Genomic DNA, 23,513 nt, shown 5'->3' on the forward strand with positions numbered 1-23,513 from the left:
TTCACTTACACTCGGATATCTGAGCGTCACCGTGAAAACATAATCGGACATTTGATATTTGATTGAATTTTATTGTTTTGCCTTTGGGGTGGCACCTGGGGTGGCCAGTCTGGTTGGGGCCACCCCGCTGGACACGCCATTGTGTGTACTCTGAGGAAGAGGAGGACTGTTTCCTGTAACATGACGTGAGTTCGCATTAGCTTCACAGCTGATTTCCGACTTTCGAAAACTTTCCCAACTGAACCCCCCCCCCCCCCCCCCCCCACACACACACACACACAAACTTCGTTCTTATAAAACAAAACTTAATGTTTTACTTTCTTTTTCTCGCATTTTTCTTTATTGAAAAATTCATTATAACTTATAATAATCAATGAAAGCTCCTGAATCCCAAACAGCTTAATTTATAATTGTTTGCTGTGATCTCATCTTGGCACAGAATCCTGAATCAGAGAGTAAATTAAACAGGAAACACAGAGAAAGTGTACACAAGTAACAAGACAGCAGAAGCTTTGCATCCACGTTTGAAAGTCAAGTGAGGTAGAAGAACAGGCCCTTTACTCAGATCTGAGGTACTGATTTCACAAGTAATTTATTTATAGTATTTAAATGTATATTAACCCTTGATCACATAGATGTGATCACAAAAACAACAAGACAGCAGCTCGTCTTTCTGCAGCAGCTGAGGTGGTTTGGTATACTCACTTCTATTGATGTTATTCTGTGTGTCTGTATCACAAACTGCCAAGACCACAAAGCTCTGGAGGAGGGTCAGATCACAACGTATCACCTGTCTGAACTGCCAGTCATTTGGGACAGCAGTGGAGGCACGGCGGGGGTATGGACTGATTTTACCCATGTGTGGCTGATGCCACCACACCCATCCTCATGCACTCATATGCAGTTACACTTGCCCAACATGGAGACAAACAGAACATACATACATACACTAACACTCCCAAAACATACTCTATACCCCCAGGCCAGGAACCATCACCCCCAGAGGGGCAATCTGCCCCAGACCCAGGAGATGGTGCCCTTTGCCCTGCGATGGAGACGAGCAGGTTTCCCCCAGTCCCGCAGTAGCAGAGAGGCCCAGCATCCCAGACCCCGACCAGATGGCCAACTCCTTCTCCCGGCCCCCCACCCCGAATGGCGAGCAGAGAACCTATACCCTATACCTCCCTCCGCCCACTCATGTGTGGTGTTGCTGCGTGCTGTTCTGAGTGCATTTAGAACCCAGGATGGTGCTTTCTGCCAGAGCGCAGCGGGTTCAGCACCTGAGAACCCTTAATGTCCACTCAGGGACACAATCTTAATGCTGCTTGAGCAGAAACCATTGCTGTGGCCTGGCACTGACACTAACATGTCCACACGTTGCTAACTTTTGTGTTCTTTAGTTTTCACAGTGTCTGAAGAGTGACACAGAGAGAGTGAATACAAGTACGAGTATGATCTGTAGCCATTGTTTTGTTAGTGTATAATGACATCAGCACAGAAAAACAAAAAGAGAAAGAGGAGCATTGTGTAGAGTCACTTTACAGCTGTGAGTGAAAATTCTCAGTAGTTTTGTGGTTATTTGAATGTCGTTCTTGCTTGTGTTGTATATGGATTCCTGTTTGTGTACAATAACACAATAACGATGTGTTGCAGGTTTCTCTGTGTTTTTATGCCTAATATCTTTACTTACTAGTCGTTCCATTTATCTTTATGACTGTGTGTCACTGTACACACTCTGTCCTCTACATTATAATCAATCGTCCTTGTAGACTGAGATAAGAGCAGTGGCACATGTAGTAGAGTAGAAAGTGAGGATAAAGGATGTGCTGCCACCTCCTGGCTGTAGTTGAAAGGTGGACATTTTATTCTCTTATTCTCATAAATTAATCATCATTAATTATGTTCTACAGAAAAAAAACATGTTTAGAATAAAAAAAGAAAGTGTTGTCTATAAATTTCTTCACTTAAACTTTAATTTGAGTTCTCCTAACTTTGTTTTTTATCATAAAGGTTAGTTTTCTTACGTGCATCCTCTTGAACTTTGACAGTAAATTATCAGCAGCTGTTTTTACCCTCTGATGTCTCCAGTCCTAAACCTGTGATGTCGTTCTTGTTTTTTAAATACAATTCTCTTAAAAACTGTGCAACACTTGACAATGTTTCTCCAAGATGTATAACCAAAAATAAAAAATTACATATGCATTATCTTATACTGCATATAGAGATGATGGCAAGCACAAGTGAAGTGAGGCACTGTTCCTGTTGGTCAGTGAACAGTCAGCAGCTGCATTATATGGAGTTCACCTTGATTCTCTTCATAACACGTTAAGTCTTCTTAAAGAGGAAATTCTTTGTTTGCTGTAACAGAACCACAAATGTTTCACTCCATATTTAATTTCTTCCATTTTATTGTCTTTCCTGTCTTATCTGTGTTTCCACATTCCACTGAAAGTGGCTAACCTCTGACTGAAAGTGAGGGAGTCATTCAACACTTTTCCTCCGGATAAAAACCAGGCACGGATAAAAGTTTGGCAGTCAGCACTTTGAATGGAAATCTGTGCCAACTACAAATTTATCCAGATGATACATGGACACAGCAACAGGGTCAAAGTGGTTCAGCTCAAACTGAAGAGCAGAAAAACAACAAAGTCTGAAGTAGAAATGTTGAAGTTCAACCCGGCCCTAACAGCACACTCAATGAGCACCAGCTGATCATGTTTTAGCTATCATGAACTTTATTTTAAATTATTTAAATCTAACATCAGTTATAAGGTTCATACAGACAACTCACTGTCTGTTATACTGACATGTTTTCAATTAAATCTGTAGCTCAAAATTACAGTAGAATCCACAACTTTACTGCTCCACACATCATCCAAAACTCCCCAGAAATGTTTTGTTCTGTGATCATATATCAAAGTTGCCCCACGTGAAAATACAGATTGCTGCCATTTTTAATCAGTAGGAGGAAAACTGTGTGAGAGAATATGGAAGTACTCATGTTACTGTTTAATATGCATAAACACTGTTACACTAAGTATTTCTACATCATTACTTCCAAAGTCTTGCATTTATTGAAGTGAGAAATCATCAGAAATTATGTCAAGTAAACTCAAAATATCTGTACTCCTTTGTCACTTTAAGGGAAAATATCTTAAAACAAGAGCAACTGAGCAAGAATTATATTAAAGGACCAAGACAAAGCATTTACACCACACACGATCACATGAAACTGCAAAAGGAGAAAGAAATACTAATTTAAATGTGTACTAATGTCCCTCCATCCTCTGCTTTTCCAGTTCAGGGTTTATCACAGCTGCCATAAGGCGAGAGGCACGGTGCTACACAGAGGGACCGACAAGCATTCACAAGTGCATCATCTCAGTGCCTTGGTGATATCGATTAACCTAATATGCAATTAAATAACTCATTTTAGGATTTAAAAGCTAAGAGATAAAATACATGTTGTAAAAGATTAATTGCATCCTGCTCTCTCTGAGTGTCTCTCTCTCAAAACAAGATCACAAATACTTTTTGGCTCCTTGTAAGATTGTAAGTTAGTTATAGCCAGTTTTTGCAGTGATCCTGATTAATCAGAGGATGATCCCTGCAGCTCCAGGCGCAGCTCGCACAGAGCAGACAGGTACTCTTCATTGTCCTTGTCACAGTTCAGAGCTTTCTCATAAAACTCAGCAGCTCTCTTCCTGTCGCCCTCAGCTCTGGCCACCTGACCCAGCAGAGCGAGAGCTTCACCATCACCTGGATTCTTTTTCAGACGTCTGTCAGCGATCTGCTTCAGTTCCTGCAGGAAAAACAGAGGAACAATGAAAGATTAATTTATGTTCCAAAGAAGTAGATTCTGTTCATCTGGGTGTAGCGTTTTCAGTGGGAGAAAACATTACAGTCATTATGCTTTAATTAAAAAAAAACCCAATGTTTTACAATTTTACAAGATTTTTAGAAATGACAGGTGCACCATCCAAAATGGGACTGATGCCACATCTCCTCACATGACCTAGTGACAGACAGAACAGCTGACAGTCACCAGTAGTTTTCAAAAATGAAGTTGAAAACAGTGAAAACAGTCCTCAGGAGCACAAGTAGGTGGTATTGAACAAAACATTTAAATCAAGCGAGGTTTGATATGAGGTTTTGCTCACACCGCATGAGTTAGTAACAACACCGAGTTTATATAACACGTAACCTTTGTTATGTCTCTAGTGCTCACCTTAGCACACTGTCTCCACTCATATTTTTTCAGTGGTATCAGCAGCCCCTGCAGAGAGAAAACAGCAGAAGACTATGGTGAAGATAAACCCATCCATACTAAGGTCATGTGGTAGATCTGAGCGGTAACATGTTTCACATTACTGCCCCGACACCTCCACCCTCCAACCAAGGCCTGTTAGTTTTTCTTCTTTCATTGTTCTTCTTGGGTTGAAACTAGAGATGATGATGGCACGATACCTCTTGTTTTAAGTCCGATACCGATATAAATTTGAAAATCTGCTGAAACCGATATGAATCCGATATTGTCTATTTTAAAATCAATAAAATTGTTTTGTTTTTTTAATATTTGCTACATTTTGTATAAGTTCATACTCATGTTTAAAAAGCCAAAACACTAAAGCTATTATATTGTATTTGGATGCAAAAAACACTGCACCCAAAATACTTCAGATCAGCAATACTGATCTTTTTACTTAAACTTTTAGCAGAACTTTAAAGTATTTAAAGTAATATTGAAAAGTAATTTAAATGCAATTTTATGTAGATTTCAACAACTCTTTGGTTCTGAAAAAAAAGAAGCGCAATATCAGCACAAAATAATTGAACAACTTAAAAAAATAAAACAGGTTGTAGAATGGACCCTTTTGTACTTAAAACTGAACATACATAGACATCCAGAGTGGAAAGCAGTGCAAATCAATGCAAACACGGCTTCATGACACTGATCTTCTATCAAGATGGATGTCAGTGTGAGCTGTTTCTGTCACATTTACCTGAGATTGAATTTTGTGCAATTTCTATACAAAACTTAACACGTATGAAAAAAAGTGTTTTCATTGTTTTGTTGTTGTTGTTTTTCTTTCGAACCACAGAACTGTTTAGCCTGCAACACAGTTCTTTTCAAAGTAAAACTCGAGTCTATCCATTGTACGGTCAGACTTAGCAATGACAGATGTCCCAGCTTCATATATCGGTTGTTAAGCTTAACGTGGGAATGCTTTACAAACATTCAGAGATGAACTTAGACACTTGCTTTACTTTTCTGGGATAGTTTGCTTGGAGATGAAATGCTGGTTTGTCAGCACGTAACGAGGCTCCAAATGCTTTCAGTGTGAAGTGACTCCAGACCGCCGACAGGTCTTGTACACAACAGTCACTCTATCACGTGACGCAAACTGCTCCAGCATGATAAGGGGACCACCTGGGTTACACCATGTCACAAGTTTTGTGAGGTGCTCTTGTGATATTTGATGGATCGGGCTACATTTTTAATTTCTACCCAATATCCGGTCCAGTAATTTAGGTCAGCATCAGCATCGCACTGATACCAATACTGTATTTTGGATCGGTCCATCCTCAGATGAACCATGGAACATTAAGAGGCAGCTGCATGTGTAACACTGTACATGCAGCTGGCATGTCTGGCACCTAGAAACTTACCTCTTTATAGTGAGCGATGGCTTGAGCCTCATTTTTTATGTGATAATGAAGAAAGTCACCGTAGTACTGATGGATAATCAGACAAACCCTTTTCTCCTTCAACTCTGGTAACTTCTCCAAGCAGTGCTTGAAAGTCTCCTCAGCCCTGAGAAACAACGAGATGTTTAGGAATTTACACCCAGAGGAAATAAAGGAGGAAATCGTGCAGCTTTGTTTAGACAAGCACCTGCTCAAATCCCCTTCCTCTGCGTACAACAGTGCCAGTTCAGCCAACACCCGGACAAAGGATGGTTTCATCTCCACAGCTTCTTCAAGGTGACTAATACAGCAACGCCTCCACTTACCCTCCTCTTCTGTGGAGCATTAAAGGATGATTTGAGTTGTGTTGATTAAAGGATAACATGTTGTATATTTCTGTGTACCTGTGTTGCTGAAGGGCCCGCAGCACTGTTCAGCAATTTTCTTCTGCTTGTAGCACATAGCCAGTTGGTAGTTGAAGGAAGGTAATTGATCGCGCCTTTTCAGGCCTCGCTTAAACACAACAATAGCCTCATCCAGTCGATTCTGGAACAGATTTAAAAACACCAGTCAAATACAAATATATAAGGAGAGAGGCTAAGCCTACGCTTGAAGTCACTGAGGTGTTTGTTGGTGGGGTGATGTGATGTCACTGGTATAAATGAACTTGTTAAACTTGCTACAGTCCAATAACTCCATCTTGTCCTTTAGAATCTTTGTTCCAAAGCCATACTTGTCCCAAAATTTCATCTTGAAAATTGATGACTATGTCAAGGTTAAAAACTTGGGCGTGTGGTTCGACATGGTGCTCTCCTTTGAGTCCCATGTAAAAGAGACAACAAAGACTGCCTTTTATCATTTAAGGAACATACCAAAATTCAGACAACATTTATCAAGCAACACTGCAGAGGTCCGTCTCCATGCATCTGTGTCTTCACGTATCGATTATTGTAACACTCTCCTTTCTGGGCTACCAAAGAAACGTTTTAGAGGTTTACAGATGGTGCAAAATGCAGCTCGGGTCCTCTACCAGAGGCCTGGGAGCTTGAGGGTCCTGCGCAGTATCTTAGCTGTTCCCAGGACTGCGCTCTTCTGGACAGAGATCTCCGATTTTGTTCCCGGGATCTGCTGGAGCCACTCGCCTAGCTTGGGAGTCACCGCACCTAGTGCTCCGATTACCACGGGGACCACCGTTACCTTCACCCTCCACATCCTCTCGAGCTCTTCTCTGAGCCCTTGGTATTTCTCCAGCTTCTCGTGTTCCTTCTTCCTGATATTGCTGTCATTCGGAACCGCTACATCGATCACTACGGCCGTCTTCTCATGTTTGTCTACCACCACTATGTCCAGTTGGTTAGCCACCACCAATTTGTTTGTCTGTATCTGGAAGTCCCACAGGATCTTAACTTGGTCATTCTCCACCACCATAGGGGATGTCTCCCATTTGATATCAGGACTTCCAGGGCATATTCAGCACAGATGTTCCTGTACACTATGCCGGCCACTTGGTTATGGCGTTCCATGTATGCCTTGCCTGCTAGCATCTTGCACCCTGCTGTTCAGCAAAGAGGCACAGAAAAGAAGACCAGACACCAGCGAGGGAGGATAAGAAGGACAGACGCAACAACATTGTCATCCCCTATGTAGTCGGTGTATCAGAAAAACTCAGGAGGGTTTTCTCCAAGCATGACATCCCGGTGCATTTCAGACCCAGCAACACGCTCAGACAAAAACTGGTTCACCCGAAAGATAAAACGCCAAAACACAGACTTAACAATGTGGTGTATGCTGTACAGTGCAGCGAGGAATGCCCAGACCTCTACATTGGAGAGACCAAACAGCCACTTCACAAGCGCATGGCACAACACAGAAGAGTCACCTCCACAGGACAAGACTCAGCAATCCATCTGCATCTTAAGGATAAAGGACACTCTTTCGAGGATGCCAATGTTCACATTTTGGACAGAGAGGACAGATGATTTGAAAGAGGAGTGAAAGAAGCCATCTATGTCCACTGTGAGCGACCATCTTTGAACAGAGGCGGGGGTTTACGACACCAACTCTCTGCCATCTATAATCCAGTTTTGAGATCCCTTCCCAGACGCCTTAATGCCCACTCACATCCTGGGCCATCTGACCTCAGGAAATCACATGATAAGGTGGGGCCAGGTTTCACAATGAACTCACCCGAAACTCTGGCTGATTGGGACCCACACCCAGTTTCACACCTTGGCTCAGGCGATTAGAGGATCATCAGGGGGTCCTTTTGTCCCTCTGTGGGGGGTCACTCCCACTAGGTTTATATCTGGGACTCTCCACCATTTGACCTTAGAACTGAAGAAGCTTCTCGGATGAGAGGTGAAACGTCTTCAAGCAACTTAAAGAAGTCCAGACGCTTTTCTTTGCAAGCTCCTTTGACTACGATGACCTGGATGACTGAGAACCTTCACAGACACCCTGCTGTTATGTGCTGGATTGTCTCTGGAGAATCTTTACACAGCCTGCACCTGGGCTCTTGCCTGGTGTGATAGACCCCAGCTCACTAAAACCCTTTAAATTTGGGGCAAATTTTCTTGTGTGATTAAATGTGATTAATCAAGATTAATTAAGCACAAAACCTCTTATTAGTTAGATTAATTTTTTCAATTGAGTCCCACTCTGCCCGTCAGACTACTCAAAATGGAAAGCAGTGCTCTACCTGCACTGTGTATAGTGTAGTAGAGCACTGCTGGCTTCGACTGAGGATATTGTTGGGTGGTGGAAGTAATACTTTAAGGAGCTCCTTAATCCAACTGACACACCTTCAGTACAGGAAACAGAGTCTGGGGATGAAGGGAACAATTTGTCCATCACCGGGCGTGAGGTTATTGAGGCAGTAAATAATAAGGGCCTCAATAAGGCAGTTATTGAGGCCCTTACTGGGCCCAAGACCCAGTGAGCAGAAGTAAGAATTAATAAGACCAAAGTTGCAGACTTACCTGATTGAGTAAGTAATTTCCTGAGTGGCGAATGACATGAGGGTTATCAGGATCATTTTCTAGTGCTTTCTTCACCAGATCATCAGCCTCTTCGTATTTCTTATAGGCCACCAGCTTCACGGCCAGCATGCACTGCAGAGCAGCGTTATTTGGGTTGATCTCCAATGCAAAGCGAAGCTGTTTGGTGGCTTTGGATTCCTCCCCGTCCTGTTTATTTTCTGCAAACCACTGCAGATGAGAATCTGGTTAGTCTACAGTTTATTTCACTTGAATAAAAAAATCAGTCATTGAAACTTCTAAAAATCATACTGACGCTGAAGCAACCGATGCCACTGAAGAAGCCTTTAGTTTATCATTTGGTGCTGTCTATCCAAATACTCTTCATTCTTATCATAAAACTGACCTGTTCTCTGCAAAAGAGGGCGATGGCGTAGCCGGCGTTCCACTCGGTGTCATGAGGCTGTACCTCAAGTGCTTTATGAAAACAGTCGATGGCTTTTGAGAGAGAAGACCTCGACACCTTGAAATAGGTCCAGGCTTGTTCCCCATACACCTCTGGAAGGAAACTTCCTGATGAACCAGTGGCATACTTCACCTGCAGAGGGAGAAGGAAGCGTCAGAGGTTCAACAGCAGTGATCATCATGTTTGATCTGATTGGTTTACATACCAGTATGTCCTCGACTCTCTGACAGTAGCTTTGTGACTGTGCAAAGTCTCCATCGTGATATTTCAGCCAGGCCATGTCTCCATACGTCACAATCAGCCGCTTCTCACTCTCATCACCGTATCTCTCCCTGATGGTCTTCTCTGATTGGTTTAAAAGTGACAGCGCTTCCTCTCGTTGATCCTTAAGATGCCTGAGGACCAACAGGTCATCAACAGCTGTTCTACAACTGGGGTTTAACTACGAGGCATTTACAACACCTGACAAGAAACTTACTTGAGACTAACACTTGTTGATGATTCATTTAGGTTTTTATCTGAGGTTCATGACTCCAGGGTTAGATAATTACTGCATTTCCACCAGAAAAACAAGAGTCAAAACAAGCTTCAGGAAACAGATTTATATCAAGATTCTTAAAGAATCAGAAACTTCAGTCCAATACTCCAATAATGTTTCTCTTCATATTACATGTTTGTATTAAGGTTGAAATAATGAGGTAAACTTAAAGCAAGCTGACGTTTTTCTTCTAGCTGTAGCTTTGCTATGCTGGTAGGTAACATTAGCAGAAGAAACACAGCTCAGGGTTGGATCTGATCCTGAAAACAAAACTATCTCTCTATCATTCAAATATAGATCCTGCTGTTTCCTTTGACGGTCAAATTTCTCTTTGGTCAGACGGACTTCAGTGAGAAAAACTGTCTTTCTTCTGGCTAATGTTAGTTCTTCTCTTTTTCTAGCAGAGTCCCAGAAATAAAAGTGTTGAGATTTGAATGAGCAGAATAAATCCACTTTAGCTTTTCCTTCATCAGACAGCTACAGAAACTGTACCTGAAATAAGCCAAGAGGCTGTAGGTGCAACTCTCTCCCTCATGCTGACGCTGATGAAAATCTATGTCGATCTGTAGTCGAGTGCTCAGGGTTTCCAGGTCCACGTCCAGGTCCAGATCCCAGGTGAAGTGACACTGCAACTGCTGCAGCCTGCTGAGCAGAGCGCTGCTACCTTCACTGTAAGAGAGTCACAAAGAAAACGCTGTGAGGAGCATCAGAGGGAGAGCATCAAACCAGGACTGGCTGAACCGAGGCTCACTCAGTGCTCTGACACACCTGAGGATCCTGTTTGTACGACCAGCACATGTCAGCTCACCCAGACCTCCCAGCTCCTCTCATTGAGAAAATTCACTTTGTGTGATCAACCAATCAGTGAAATCAGTGATGTGAAGCAGACCTGTGGTTTGAATCTCACACTGAGGAACCAGAAGAAACCTTAGATGTGGAGTGAGACACAAACACAGAGTTTGTGTTAGGGGACAGCTATTGTTGTGATACACAGGTCTGTACTTGTGGAATATTTTTGATATTGTTCTGTAAAATATTTTTGGATATGAGACCAAACAATTTGTTCTCGTTTAACTCATTTGAGCACATTCCAGTGTTAAGATGTCTAGTTAGTGATGTTAGATGCATCAGTTGCCCGTGTTTTTCCAGTTACCAGTGTTCATGGTCTGGAATTAATATTGTTGAAGAGGTGAGCACTGAAGAAGGTAAACAGGAACATGGACTTGTGTGTACATGCTAGGTAGTTGTGAGCAAACAGGGCTTAAGTGTGTGGATTTTGGGAAGTTTAGGCTGGTAGTAGAATGAATGAAGTGCATTCCAAGCAGCACTGTGCAGCACTCTGTGCACTCCTCAGTGCAGTGCCATGCATTGCTCTCCAGGACCTGAGACTGTTTGCTTGACACTGTTCAGCCACTGTACAGAGACTCTATGCATGATCATGAAACAACAAACAAAAGGTTGACTGCACAAGAACTGAAGGGTCAGAGTCCTGAGGTTAAAGTGTTAGTGCAACCCGTGACAAGTAACAAGGGAGTCACCTCAAGATGATCCATCATCAACCTTTTTACTCATGTCTGAGTTTGAGAAGATAACGATGGGCGTCTCTAACTCGTCATTGTACTTTTGAACAATAATAAAATTCTGATTCATGTGTGAATTTACTGGATAGTTAAATATGCTCAATAATGATCAGAACATTATCTTTAAACACATATAATGTGAATGTCTCTCTCTCTCTCTCTGTGTGTGTGTGTGTGTGTGTGTGTGTGTGTGTGTGTGTGTGTGTGTGTGTGTGTGTGTGTGTGTGTGTGTGTGTGTGTGATAACAGACCATATTATTGTGGCTGTAAAAACAGTGATGTCATATATCCGTTAATCAAACATTAACATTTCAAAAATATGAAACCAACGAGCAGCTCATTATAAAAACACATTTTTGTTTTTCTCGTTTAAATATTTATTATTACTCATTAATAAGACAAAAGTATTTCTTATTTGATTTATCAATTACATAACTGATAGAATATTTGATTAATAAAATAATTGATTACTGCAGCACCAGTTATTATTTTCACATACAAGGTTTATAATTTGTTAATGTCCACTTTCTCCTCTTCCTCTGATATCAGTCCCCTGTTACATGCACAGGTAGACAGACTGTGTTACTTTGTATCTCTCAGCGTGCACCTGAGCGCCAGGTAAGCTAAACTACTGCTGCATTTAAAGTCCATCAGGTGGTTCACTTTGTGATAAATGATCGATTATTGATCAGAGGTTTGGCAAACTGACCTCATGTTGGAGCAAACAGAGACCTCCTCCTCTTTAGACACAGCAAAGTGTTGACTGAACACGAAGAGTTCGTGGACCGATCTGTGAAGCTCTCACCTTTGTCACACAAACCACACACACTTCTCGTGGTGCCTTCAGGGCCTCGCTGAAAACAGGTAAAAGGCTGACGGCTCAGATCGCTCATCCTCTCCTCTCCTGTCCTCTCGAGAACTTAATGGCCATAAATATAAACTATGTTAGGAGACGGAAGGCGCATATTTTAGAAAGGAGGAAAGCTTTCCGACGAGAAGGCTGGGCTTTCTGTTTTATATGAGAGGTACTTGAAGGCACCACGAGGGGACGTTAGGTTTCGTTTCTGCATCTCAGCTGAGAGCGTCTCCAAAGATCACTGATCAGCCATTGATCTGTAAATGATTGATCTGAGGTCAGCGTTTCTCACTGAACGACCACTCAGTGACCGATCAGTCGGCGCATAATCGTTTCTTCATCTTCATCGGTGTGTACTTTGAGGAAGAGGAGGACTGTTTCCTGTAACATGACGTGAGTTCGCATTAGCTTCACAGCTGATTTCCGACTTTCGAAAACTACCCTAAATACTACAAATATTGGTACTACTACTACTAGGCGAGGTGGTAGAAGTACTAGTGTTAAAAATACTCCAGTAAAAGCTGAAGTACAGATTAAAGTAAAAACAAACAAAGTGCAGTCTCTGACATGCAAAGGTAACTTAGTTTGTTTTTCATTGTGATCATCTTAAAGTGAAGGTAGCAGCGCTCTGCTCAGGAGGCTGCAGCAGCTGCAGTGTCACTTCACCTGGGATCTGAAGAAGGACGTGGACCTGAAGAACCTCAGCACTCGACTACAGGACCACATAAAACTGCAGCTCGGCCAGCGCGGGGCAGTGGCTCGATCATACAGCTTCTTGGCTTATGTCAGGTACAGTTTCCACAGCAGTGGGAAAAATTACTTTTGGGTAATTTAACTAATTTAACTACTGGCGAGATGCAACTGCCAGCAACATAGCAACAGGCTGATCTTGTCGGTGGGTAGGTGGGTAGGTAGGTAGATAGATAGATAGATAGATAGATAGATAGATAGATAGATAGAGTGGTTGTCCATGATGGAGAGCAGTTTGTTCAGTGACCTGTGACCCTCCATGTGTCAAACACCTCCAGATTCTAACCAATGATATTTCCACTCTTACGGATTAGTTTGTTGATCCTGCTCCATCTCTGGCACTGATGATCGTGTGGATGAACCTAGTCACAGTTTTTTTTTCCTCTGGAGGTCAACCACAATCTGTTTTGTCTTGCTGACATTCAAAGAGAGGAGATTTATTTTGGACCGCTTTACAAAGTTCCTCACAAGCTCCCTGTACTCCATAATACACCCAACCCCTGTAGTGTCATCAGGGAACTTCTGCAGGTAGCATGTTTAACTGTTACACTGGACGTCTGAGGAGCACAAGGTAAACAGAAATGGTGATAGGACTGCCCCCTCTGGTGCCCCAGTATCTATATCTAATATATATCTATATCTATACTAATCACCACAACAGACAAACTGAGACCTCTCTGACAGATAGTCAGCACTCCAGGAGACAGTAGAAGTGGTGATCCATGATATGAACTGATCTCAAACAGTATGGATTGTATCAGTCAGTTGTTGTGGCTGAATTTCCTGACAGTACCCACCTATCCTGTATGTGGGTACGATCTTAATATAAATCTGCCTCCTAAAACTTGTTTGCATGATTATTTTGGTGGAAATGCAGGTAGAGTATTTATCTTAACACCCATGGGGTCTAGAACCTTAGCTAAATGTCAACAAATAAAGACCTGCTGCAGGGCTGTTATTGAAGACCAGGCCAGGTGTAGACATCTGAAGTATGATTCCAGAAAAACATGATTTAATTATAAGCATGTGTTGATGGTCCTCAGGTATCTTCAGAATCAACGAGAGGAAGCGCTGTCACTTTTAAACCAATCAGAGGAGACCATCAGGGAGCGTCATGGGGATGAGAGTGAGAGGCGGCTCATTGTGACGTATGGAGACATGGCCTGGCTGAAATATCATGCTGGAGACTTTGCACAGTCACAAAGCTACTGTAAGAAAGTCGAGGACATACTGGTATGTACACCAATCAGATCAAATGTTACAGATCACATGCTTCTGAACCTCTGACTGCAGCTGAACCTTCTCCCTCTGCAGGTGAAGTATCCCACTGGTTCATCAGGAAGTCTCCTTCCAGAGGTCTACGGAGAACAAGCCTGGACCTACCTCAAGTTGTCAAAATCTTACTACTTACAAGCCGTTGACAGTTTTCGTAAAGCACTTGAGACACAGACTGATGACATTGAGTGGAACGCCGGCTACGCCATCGCCCTCTTTCGCACAGAAGAGGTCAGTTTTATAAGTTTGATATCAGTTAATAAATTTATTATGTTTATATTGTTCTAAAAAACAGCCAATTTATCAGTTTCTAAAAAAAACCCCCAGCAATTCATTGGGGTGTGGTTCTCAGCAGTTCACAGTAGACTAACCAGTTTCTCATCTGCAGTGGGTTTTAGAAAATTTACAGGAAACTGAGGAGCCTCCATCCATCAAACAGCTTCACTTTGCCCTGGAGCTCAACCCCGATGATGCTGTTCTGCAGTCCATGCTGGCCGTGAAGCTCGGAGCCTATAAGAAATATGAAGAAGCTGAGGGTCTGCTGAAGAAAGCACTGAAAACTGATCCTGATAACCCTCATGTCAGCCGCTACGTAGGAAAATACTTTCGTAATCATGTAAGTCTGAATTTGGATATTGTAAATGCTTACTACTCATGCAACCACAGATAATGTGATTCTTCCAGGGTCATGTAATATAAGAGTCAGTGCACAGGTCCATGAAGATCTTTTATTTAAAGATGGTAAAGCATGCACCCTGACCCTACATCAGCTCCAAAGAAGGCTGTCAAAGATGTGCAGCTCTGTACATTTTAGCTTCCACGGAGATTTTAGATTATCTGTGATCGTTGTTAAAGACTAACTTGGCCTTTTCTTAAATGAGCCATGCTGGTTGGGCTGGGTTTCCCATTCTCTAATTCTGATCTGTTTCTGTCCTTTTATCTCTACTTTCACCTTCCTGAATTCTCCTGATTCAGAAATAGTAAAATCTGTATTATTTTATTCTGACCAGTGACCTGAATCAGGCTTGAGACTGAAAAGACAGATTACTAAAGTTTGTTATGCTTAATTTAGTGGTTCTGAGTTCCTTCCTTCAGTGAAGACAGAGGAAGTTAATGTTTCCACTAAATTGTTAGATTAGATTAGATTAGATCAGATCAGATTAGATTAGATGAAACTTTATTAAACCCTCGGCTGGGTTCCTCCGGGAGATTCAGTAATTGTTGAGGAACTTCTTCCAGGATTGAGGCATTCTTCTTTAGTTTTTTACTAATTTTTGTGAAAATGACATTAAATGTTGTTTCAGCATCAACTGGACGAGTCTATTGATATGTTGGAGCGAGCGTTGAAGAGGACCACCCAGTCATCTTTCATCCACCACCAGCTGGCGCTGTGCTACAAGAGGAAGAAGATTGCTGAGCAGAGCCACAAGCCCTTCAGCAACCAAAGTACGCTCAAACATACTGCATGTCTAAAGGTCCAGTTATCCCCAAACTCAGAGATAAACCATGATTTCTGGCTCCACAGGAGCGGTGCGGTACTGGAGGCGTTCTTGTATTCGTGAATTTGAAATGGCTGTTAAGATAAAGCCGTCCTTTCATCTTGCGTGGGCTGACCTGGCACTGCTGTATGCAGAGGAAAGGAATTTCAGAAGGTACTCCTCTGTGGAAAGCAGCAGTGACTCCTGTCTTTTTGCTCGGCGCATGTTTGTCATCATCACGATCATCTCTTTGTTTCTCAGGGCAGAGGAGATTTTCCAGCAGTGCTTGGTGAAGTTACCAGAGTGTGATGAAAGCCTTTCTCAAGCTATCCATCAGCGCTTTGGTGACTTTCATTACCATCACAAAAGAAATGAAGCTCAAGCCATCGTTCACTACACCAAGGTTGGTTAAGAGGTGCAAAGCAATCGAATGAAATACGATTAAAACCAGTATTAATTGAAACGTGAATCACATGACCTCAAATCTCTGTCACGTGACCAGCACAGAGCCCTGAAGGGCAAAACATGTCCCAGAATAAAGCAGTGGACACAGCAGCTGTACTGGTTTGTTGTTGTAAAGAGAGAGCTGAATTTGAAGTCAACTCTGTTTGTTTACTGATTAGTCCGCCTTCACCTGTAGCCACGCGTTGTGGGCAGCGACTGAAAGAATAAGATAAACGATTCTAGCAGCAGGAACGACCCTCCTCTGAAAGGTGTCCAGGGCTTAGCCTTAGAGGTGGGGTGAGGAGTTTTATCATTCATGAGGAGCTCAGAGTAGAGCTGCTACTCTTTCACCTGGATGTCTCCTAGGTGTTTGAAGCATGTGTTACACGAGAATGTCCTCATTTTTCCAGCACACTGTTTTGGCCATCCATCTTCACTGTAAGCTTTTTTTTTTCCTGATAGCTTTTCTTCAAAATCTTTAATTCTCACTCGCTTTTGCAAGTTTGGGCTTTTGTGTTTCTCGCAGCAACAACTCCACCTCATTGTTCATCCATTTAAAAGACTTTGTGCTTTGCCTCAACATTTTGCACGATGTTTCAAAGAGCTGGAATGTAAATAAACAGCAGACAGAAATGAGGCAGGTCGAGTCGTCCTGCGCTTCACGCATGTACAGTACAGGAACATAAGTGTTTTTGGCCATTTCATTGTGGATGCGCAACCCTGTGAAAACGACTGAAAACGATAGTGTGGACGCAGAGCGTTTTCAGAAGAAAACGCCATTTCAAATCTATCCAGGCCAGTGTGGATGTTGCCTAAATGACTCTCACAGGCCTGAATGTGCGCTTGACGCCATTTATAATTCTTAACTTGTTTGATCTGCCGATCACCACAAACAAGCACAAGCAGAAATTCTGGACTTTTAACTGTGTTTTCATAAGTGTTACAGTTTTTACTGCTGATAAAAACCTCCCTTATGGCCATTCACACAAAGCAATTAGGTACTAAACAATGAAATGATCCTATTACAGATTTGCCTCTTTGTCACAGGTCCTTTTCTTTCATCATGTAGGAAAACAGTTAAATATGTTTCACTGATCCGGCCCACTTACGATTAAAGTGGGCTGCATCTGGCCCACCATGTAAAATGAGTTTGACACCCCTGCTCTAAAATAGGAATTCAGGCTAAATGAGCCCAAATCTAGAGGGCCACATGGCAGTAAACAATCAGAACACACACTCACACTTGAATGTTATTAATGACCAATCAGTTATATCTGTGTTATTAATCTGCCTCCTGTGTCCTGTCTGCAGGGTCTCCTGATACCACTGAAGAAATATGAGAAGAAACTCTGTGCTAAGGTGAGCGCTAAAGGTTATGTGATTAAAGTCTAATCAGTGGCTTATGGTCAAAATTTACTGAGACCAAGTCTCCTGTCTGCTGCACCTCTGGACCATTTTCATTAGCAGGACGTGAAGTCAGAGGGAGGCTAATCTGTCAGGTGGAAGATGATTTTAGACTCCTTCCTTTGCAGAAAACTTTGTGATATTTGATTTGTCCATCAAAGGATTACTCCTTTATCTCTGTGTAGGGCCAAAAATCACTAACACAAACAAGGTGTTTGCACGTATTTTGAGAAAGCTCCCACCTGCTGAACCGGCTCTCCTGCACCTTCATACAGACCCTGGCTGTAATCTGATAAAGCACACTCAGTGTACCTGTTTCCACACATCGTCTCAACACAGTACTGAGGGAGTGGAGTCTGGATCATTCCCACAGCTGTCCTTTCTCATACTTGCCAACCAGCATGAATCAGTCCTGTTCTGTGGTTTAAGGCTGGGAGCTGCTGTACTCATATGTCTTCAGTTAGACATTAAATATTTTTTTAATCTTGGTTTGAGAAAGTCACTGAAAATGAAAGTCGGTTACTTTAAATCCACAGAAATTCATCTTTCTTTGTTCCTCCATCTTTCCTGCAGAAACTCAAGAAGATCGCTGACAGACGTCTGTCAAGGAATCCAGGTGATGGTGAAGCTCTCGCTCTGCTGGGTCAGGTGGCCAGAGCTGAGGGCGACAGGAAGGAAGCTGCTGAGTTTTATGAGAAAGCTCTGAACTGTGACAAGGACAATGAAGAGTACCTGTCTGCTCTGTGCGAGCTGCGCCTGGAGCTGCAGGGATCATCCTCTGATTAATCAGGATCAATGCACCGCTGTTACATCATACTTCAGCCCGCTGAATGTGGACTTGATCCATGTGCTTCAAGCTCTGCACAACTCTAACAAATGGAGCCTTTCATTCATACCTTTCTGTTAGGTATTAAATTATAAAGAATGAAGCATTACACACATCAGGGCCACTTTTATTGGATGTTTCAGGCATGTGAGGTGCTGGGCGGAGCTCTGTCACCAGCACCCGAAAAAACTGCGTTTAAAAATGGTGTTTAGTGAATTCCATTAAATTAAAGTCACCCCTATGCTGAAGACTAATTCAAACTAGTGCTGGGCCATATCATTCTGTTCATGGTAGTACTGGCATAATGTTAGGCAATGATATGAAAATTAATTATCACGATAGAAAGAACGAGATCGCGGATACAAGCGGCAGAAATGAGCTTCCTCCGAAGGGTGGCTGGCCTCTCCCTTAGAGACAGGGTGAGAAGTTCGGCCATCCGGGAGGGGCTCAGAGTAGAGCAGCTGCTGCTCCACATTGAAAGGAGCCAGCTGAGGTGGTTTGGGCATCTGACAAGGATGCCCCCTGGGCGCCTCCTGGGTGAGGTGTTCCAGGCATGTCCCACCGGGTGGAGGCCCCAGGGCAGACCCAGGACACGCTGGAGAGATTATATCTCTCGGCTGGCCTGGGAACGCCTTGGTGTTCCCCCGGATAAGCTGGAGGAGGTGGCTGGGGAGAGGGAGGTCTGGGCCTCTTTGCTTAGGCTGCTGCCCCCGCGACCCGGCCCCGGATAAAGCGGATGAAGATGGATGGATGGAATACCCTAATCATTGACAAGCATATTAAAGGTAAAGGCTATAATACCGTCTCCAAGCAGCTGGATGTTCCTGTGACTACAGTTTCACATGTTATGCTGGACTTATGCTGGGCTTACACTGTGCGATTTTTGGCCCATTTTGAGCCGATTTTTGAGTCGTGCGACCGTTTTGGCGATCGGCCCGATTTTGGCCTTCATCGTGCGTCGTGCATCGTGTAATATACGTGGGGGTAACAAGAAGCGATTAACACCTCACGACCAGCTCCCGATCATCAATCACAAATGTCAGCGAAAAAGACGGCGCAGCACGGCAGTGCAGCCTGTGATCTGGACACAAGCGATGGAGGCACAACTTGTAGAACTTTGGAAAGCTCATCCGAGCCTTTTCGATGTGGCCTCACAAAATTATCACGACCACAACAACCGTGAAAATCGTTGGATCTACACTACTGCTCAATCACAGCTGCCTGATCAATGTTTTTCATTAGCAATTTAGCAAAGTTGATGGTGGTGATGTGTGCGTGTCTATGTGAGTGAAAGACAGAGAGGGAGAGCGAGCGACAGATTTTCTGTTATAACCTTCATGTTATGGACGCACAGTGTGAGAACTCAGATCGCATCAGAGCGTCGGGCCGTATAGTGTGAGACCCTGCATCGTGACCTACAAACTTCTAACCCCTGCGAGTCAATCGTACAGTTTGAGCAGGAGCTGAATCGCGCGACTGAAAAAAATCGCAGTGTCTTCCCAGCATTATTCAGAAATTTAAGATCCAGGGGACCGTAGCCAACCTCCCTGGATGTGGCCGCAGGAAGAAAATTGATGACAGATCAAAGAGATGGATAATTCGAATGGTAACGAAAGAGCCCAGAAAGACTTCTAAAGAGATCCAAGCTGAACTTCATGCTCAAGAAACATCAGTGTCAGATCGCACCATCCGTTGTTTTTTAAGCCAAAGTGGGCTACATGGGAGAAGACCAAGGAGGACACCATTGTTGAAAAAAAATCATGAAAAAGCCAGACTGGAGTATGCCAAACTACATGTTGACATGCCACAAATCTTCTGGGAGAATGCCCTGTGGACAGATGAGACCAAAATTGAACTTTTTGCAAAGGCACATCAGCTCTATGTTCACAGATGGAAAAAAGAAGCATATCAAGAAAAGAACACTGTCCCAACTGTGAAACATGGGGGAAGCTCGGTTCAGGTCAACAGGACAATGACCCAAAACACACAGCTAAAAACACCCAAGAATGGCTAAGAGGAAAACAGTGGACTATTTTAAAGTGGCCTTCTGTGAGCACTGACCTCAATCCTATTGGAGCTGAAACATTCAGTCTGCAAAAGGCGCCTTTTAAACAAGAAACAACTGGAGCAGTTTGCTCATGAGGAGTGGGCCAAAATACCTGCTGAGAGGTGCAGACGCCTCATTGACAGTTACAGGAATCATTTGATTGCCTCAAAAGGTTGTGAAACAAAATATTAAGTTGTCGGTACCATCATTTTTGTCCAGGCCTGTTTCATACATTTATTTTTTAAATAGTTCAGTTGAAGCATGGTTGAAAAGCAATGTCTGACTTTCATTGGTTAACATTTATAGAATTTTTATTTATTATTACTTTTGCCAGATTAAAGTTATTTCTGTGACCATTGTGAGTTTTTCTTTCACTGACTGAGGGGTGCCAACAATTTTGTCCATGTCTATGAACGCCATAAATGTTACAAACACAGACATAAATGTCTGTCCTATTTATAAGAGAAGTCTATCTGACTTCTTACCTCTAGAGGGCCTCCAAATATAAGCTGTTATATATGTTTGTCTTCTGTGAACAGAAAAAATGTTCTGCCATTTCTGTCTGACAGACTTCTGCAGAGTGTAGACCAACACTCCCTCACGCTTATTTCTTGTAAAACGAAACTTACTGCTTTACTTCTCCTTTTTTGTCTTAGAGTTTTTCTTTTCTAAATACAGCTACAGTTGTACTTATACTGCATACTCTCCCACATATCCCATTCAAACACTCCTCCTGCGAGCCAACACTCTGGGTTTATCAAATACAATTAAAAAGCAGAATAAACATCGTAAACATTACAAAATATGACAAACACATAAATGTCTGTCCTGTTTATAAGAGCAGTGTTTTTTTTATACTCGCAGACACAGTGAATCAGTTCTGAGGCTGCTACAGTTTAGTTGTAGCCCTCCCCCTCTCCTACACTTACTGCTTTACTTTTTTTTGCCCAAGAGCCGTTATTTTTTTTTTTCTTAATGAATCATACGAACTATTGAAATCCCCTGTGTACTAAAAACCTTCACTTATACTTATCTTGGATCCTGAAGTATTAAGCAAATAAAACAGTTCTGATACACAGAGTGCAAACTGTGTATCCACATTTTAAATTCAGTGGATACACAGTGGATGTTTTACTCAGACATGTGGTACTGATTCATCTAACCTGAAGATGAGTCAGTTAGTCCTGGCCATGCTTACAGTATCAAATTAAAGAAACCTTTAGAAAGTGTAGAGTAACTGTTGTGTCTGTGTAAACCCTGAAAGGACTGTGAGAAAGGTTTCAGCTCTGGGTTTGTGCAGTCTTGTGAAAGAAGAAAGTCTTTCCAGCTTGAAGGAGGTGCTGAGTCATTCAGGCACAAACATTTTCTTTCTTTCTTTCTTTCTTTACTCAGTTACACATTTATGTGTACACAGCTATGTGTTTCCTTTTCTGTGCACTGGTTTGAACTAACAACAGATCAGTGAAAGAAAAAAAATCCCATTTCAAACCACATTAACATAAACAGTCCACACTCATACAGATTTGACACACATGGTTGTGTTTAAAGTAGAAAAAGCAAAAACTAAACTGTTTCCTGGCAGCCTGTGAAAAATACTCATCACAGCTTTCATCTATTTTGTTTATACCTCGAGTCATAGATCTTTTAGGTCTTTATTGTTCAAATGATTTCTAAATCTTTACATACTTAAACAAATAATGCTAATCCTTGACAGTTTATCTCTTTGTGCCTGGAGCTGAGCTCAGGTGGTTTGTTTGTGTCTCTGCGACTGCAGCAGCAGGTTTGCAGTGAGAGAGAGAGACGGTCATGTTCCACATTTAGCTTTGATTCCTTTTTGTTGAGTTTTGTAGAAAAGAGACTGAACATTCAAACATGTTAAATAAATAAACCTTCAGGACACTGCTGCATCACACCTGCTTATGAAGCATATGATGTTGGTCACTGTACATGTTCTGAAGTTTCCTCCATGATTTCTTTGTTTAGTCTTACTTTTATTAATTAAATATGTTGTTTTATTGTTGCTGTGACGTTTCTGTTCTTGCATTTTACAGCATTTTAACCACCGTTGCTACTGTTTCACCTGGTTTCAATGCTACACTCAACAAAAATATAAATGCAACACTTTTGTTACTGCTCCCATTCCCCATGGGATGGACGTAGAGACCTAAAATTCATTCCAGATACACAATATAACCATCCCTCCCAAACAGTGGTCACAAATCAGTCCAAATGTGTGGTAGTGGGCACATCTGCCATATTGAGATAATCCATCCCACCTCACAGGTGCCACATCAGGATGCTGATCTGACATCATGAGTAGTGCACAGGTGTACCTCAGACTGCCCACAACAAAAGGCCACCCTGGAATGTGCAGTTTTGTCTCACAGCAAAATGCCACAGATGCCACAAGCAATGAGGGAGCGTGCAATTGGCATGCTGACAGCAGGAATGTCAACCAGATCTGTCGCCCGTGCATTGAATGTTCATTTCTCAACCATAAGCCGTCTCCACAGGCGTTTCAGAGAATATGGCAGCACATCCAACCGGCCTCACAACCGCAGACCTCGTGTAACCACACCGGCCCAGGACCTCCACATCCAGCAGGTTCACCTCCAAGATCGTCTGAGACCAGCCACCCAGACAGCTGCTGGAACAATTGGTTTCCACAACCAAACAATTTCTGCACAAACTGTCAGAAACCGTCTCAGGGACGCTCAACTGCATGCCCGTCGTCCTCATCGGGGTCTTGACCTGACTCCAGCTCGTCGCCGTAACAGACTTGTGTGGGCAAATGCTCACATTCGATGGCGTCTGGCACGTTGGAGAGGTGTGCGCTTCACGGATGAATCATGGTTCACATTGTTCAGGGCAGATGGCAGCTGAGAATGTCCCAGTTCTTGCATGGCCAGCATACTCACCGGACATGTCACCCATTGAGCATGTTCGGGATGTGCTTGACCGGCGTATACGACAGCGTGTACCAGTTCCCACGAATATCCAACAACCTCGCACAGCCATTGAAGTGGAGTGGACCAACATTCCACAGGCCACAATTGACAATCTGATAGACTCCAGGCGACGATGTGTTGCACTGCATGAGGCAAATGGTGGTCACACCAGATACTGACCGGTTCTGGGTCCCCAGACCCCCAATAGCGCAAAAAACTGCACATTCCAGGGTGGCCTT

General features: G+C 42.8%; 2 protein-coding genes across 3 annotated transcripts; one reads left to right on the forward strand and one right to left on the reverse strand.

Annotated features, from left to right (window-relative positions):
- The first annotated feature begins 149 nt into the window (after positions 1 to 149).
- LOC101477626 (interferon-induced protein with tetratricopeptide repeats 5) lies at positions 150 to 18,533 on the forward strand. Of its 2 annotated transcripts, none has more exons than XM_076881027.1 (10): positions 150 to 185; positions 12,715 to 12,891; positions 13,896 to 14,085; positions 14,167 to 14,358; positions 14,516 to 14,743; positions 15,432 to 15,573; positions 15,653 to 15,779; positions 15,867 to 16,008; positions 17,361 to 17,408; positions 18,027 to 18,533. In XM_076881027.1, exons 1-10 carry the CDS (start codon positions 181 to 183, stop codon positions 18,237 to 18,239), a joined length of 1,464 nt encoding a protein of 487 aa, XP_076737142.1. In that variant the 5' UTR covers positions 150 to 180; the 3' UTR covers positions 18,240 to 18,533. The 2 variants fall into 2 exon arrangements, with proteins under 2 accessions (XP_076737142.1, XP_004570643.2); XM_004570586.3 differs by lacking the exon at positions 150 to 185 and adding an exon at positions 12,291 to 12,495.
- On the reverse strand, positions 2,838 to 12,039 carry LOC101477920 (antiviral innate immune response effector IFIT1). Its single transcript, XM_076881026.1, has 10 exons — positions 11,956 to 12,039; positions 10,160 to 10,336; positions 9,335 to 9,524; positions 9,070 to 9,261; positions 8,667 to 8,894; positions 6,093 to 6,234; positions 5,897 to 6,023; positions 5,671 to 5,815; positions 4,229 to 4,276; positions 2,838 to 3,802 (listed from the first exon to the last, which is right to left on the reverse strand). Exons 1-10 carry the CDS (start codon positions 11,958 to 11,960, stop codon positions 3,590 to 3,592), a joined length of 1,467 nt encoding a protein of 488 aa, XP_076737141.1. The 5' UTR covers positions 11,961 to 12,039; the 3' UTR covers positions 2,838 to 3,589.
- Positions 18,534 to 23,513: the final 4,980 nt, after the last annotated feature.

Source organism: Maylandia zebra, unplaced genomic scaffold, assembly GCF_041146795.1.
Source record: "Maylandia zebra isolate NMK-2024a unplaced genomic scaffold, Mzebra_GT3a scaffold02, whole genome shotgun sequence".
NCBI classification, from domain to species: domain Eukaryota; kingdom Metazoa; phylum Chordata; class Actinopteri; order Cichliformes; family Cichlidae; genus Maylandia; species Maylandia zebra.

Coding starts and splice junctions, on each gene's coding strand:
- LOC101477626 (XM_076881027.1), top strand. Junction 12,892..13,895: donor AGCTTCTTGGCTTATGTCAG/GTACAGTTTCCA, acceptor GATGGTCCTCAG/GTATCTTCAGAATCAACGAG. Junction 14,086..14,166: donor AGAAAGTCGAGGACATACTG/GTATGTACACCA, acceptor CTCCCTCTGCAG/GTGAAGTATCCCACTGGTTC.
- LOC101477920 (XM_076881026.1), bottom strand. Junction 4,277..5,670: donor CCATCGCTCACTATAAAGAG/GTAAGTTTCTAG, acceptor TTCTCTCTGCAG/GGGCTGCTGATACCACTGAA. Junction 3,803..4,228: donor AGTGGAGACAGTGTGCTAAG/GTGAGCACTAGA, acceptor TTTTTCCTGCAG/GAACTGAAGCAGATCGCTGA.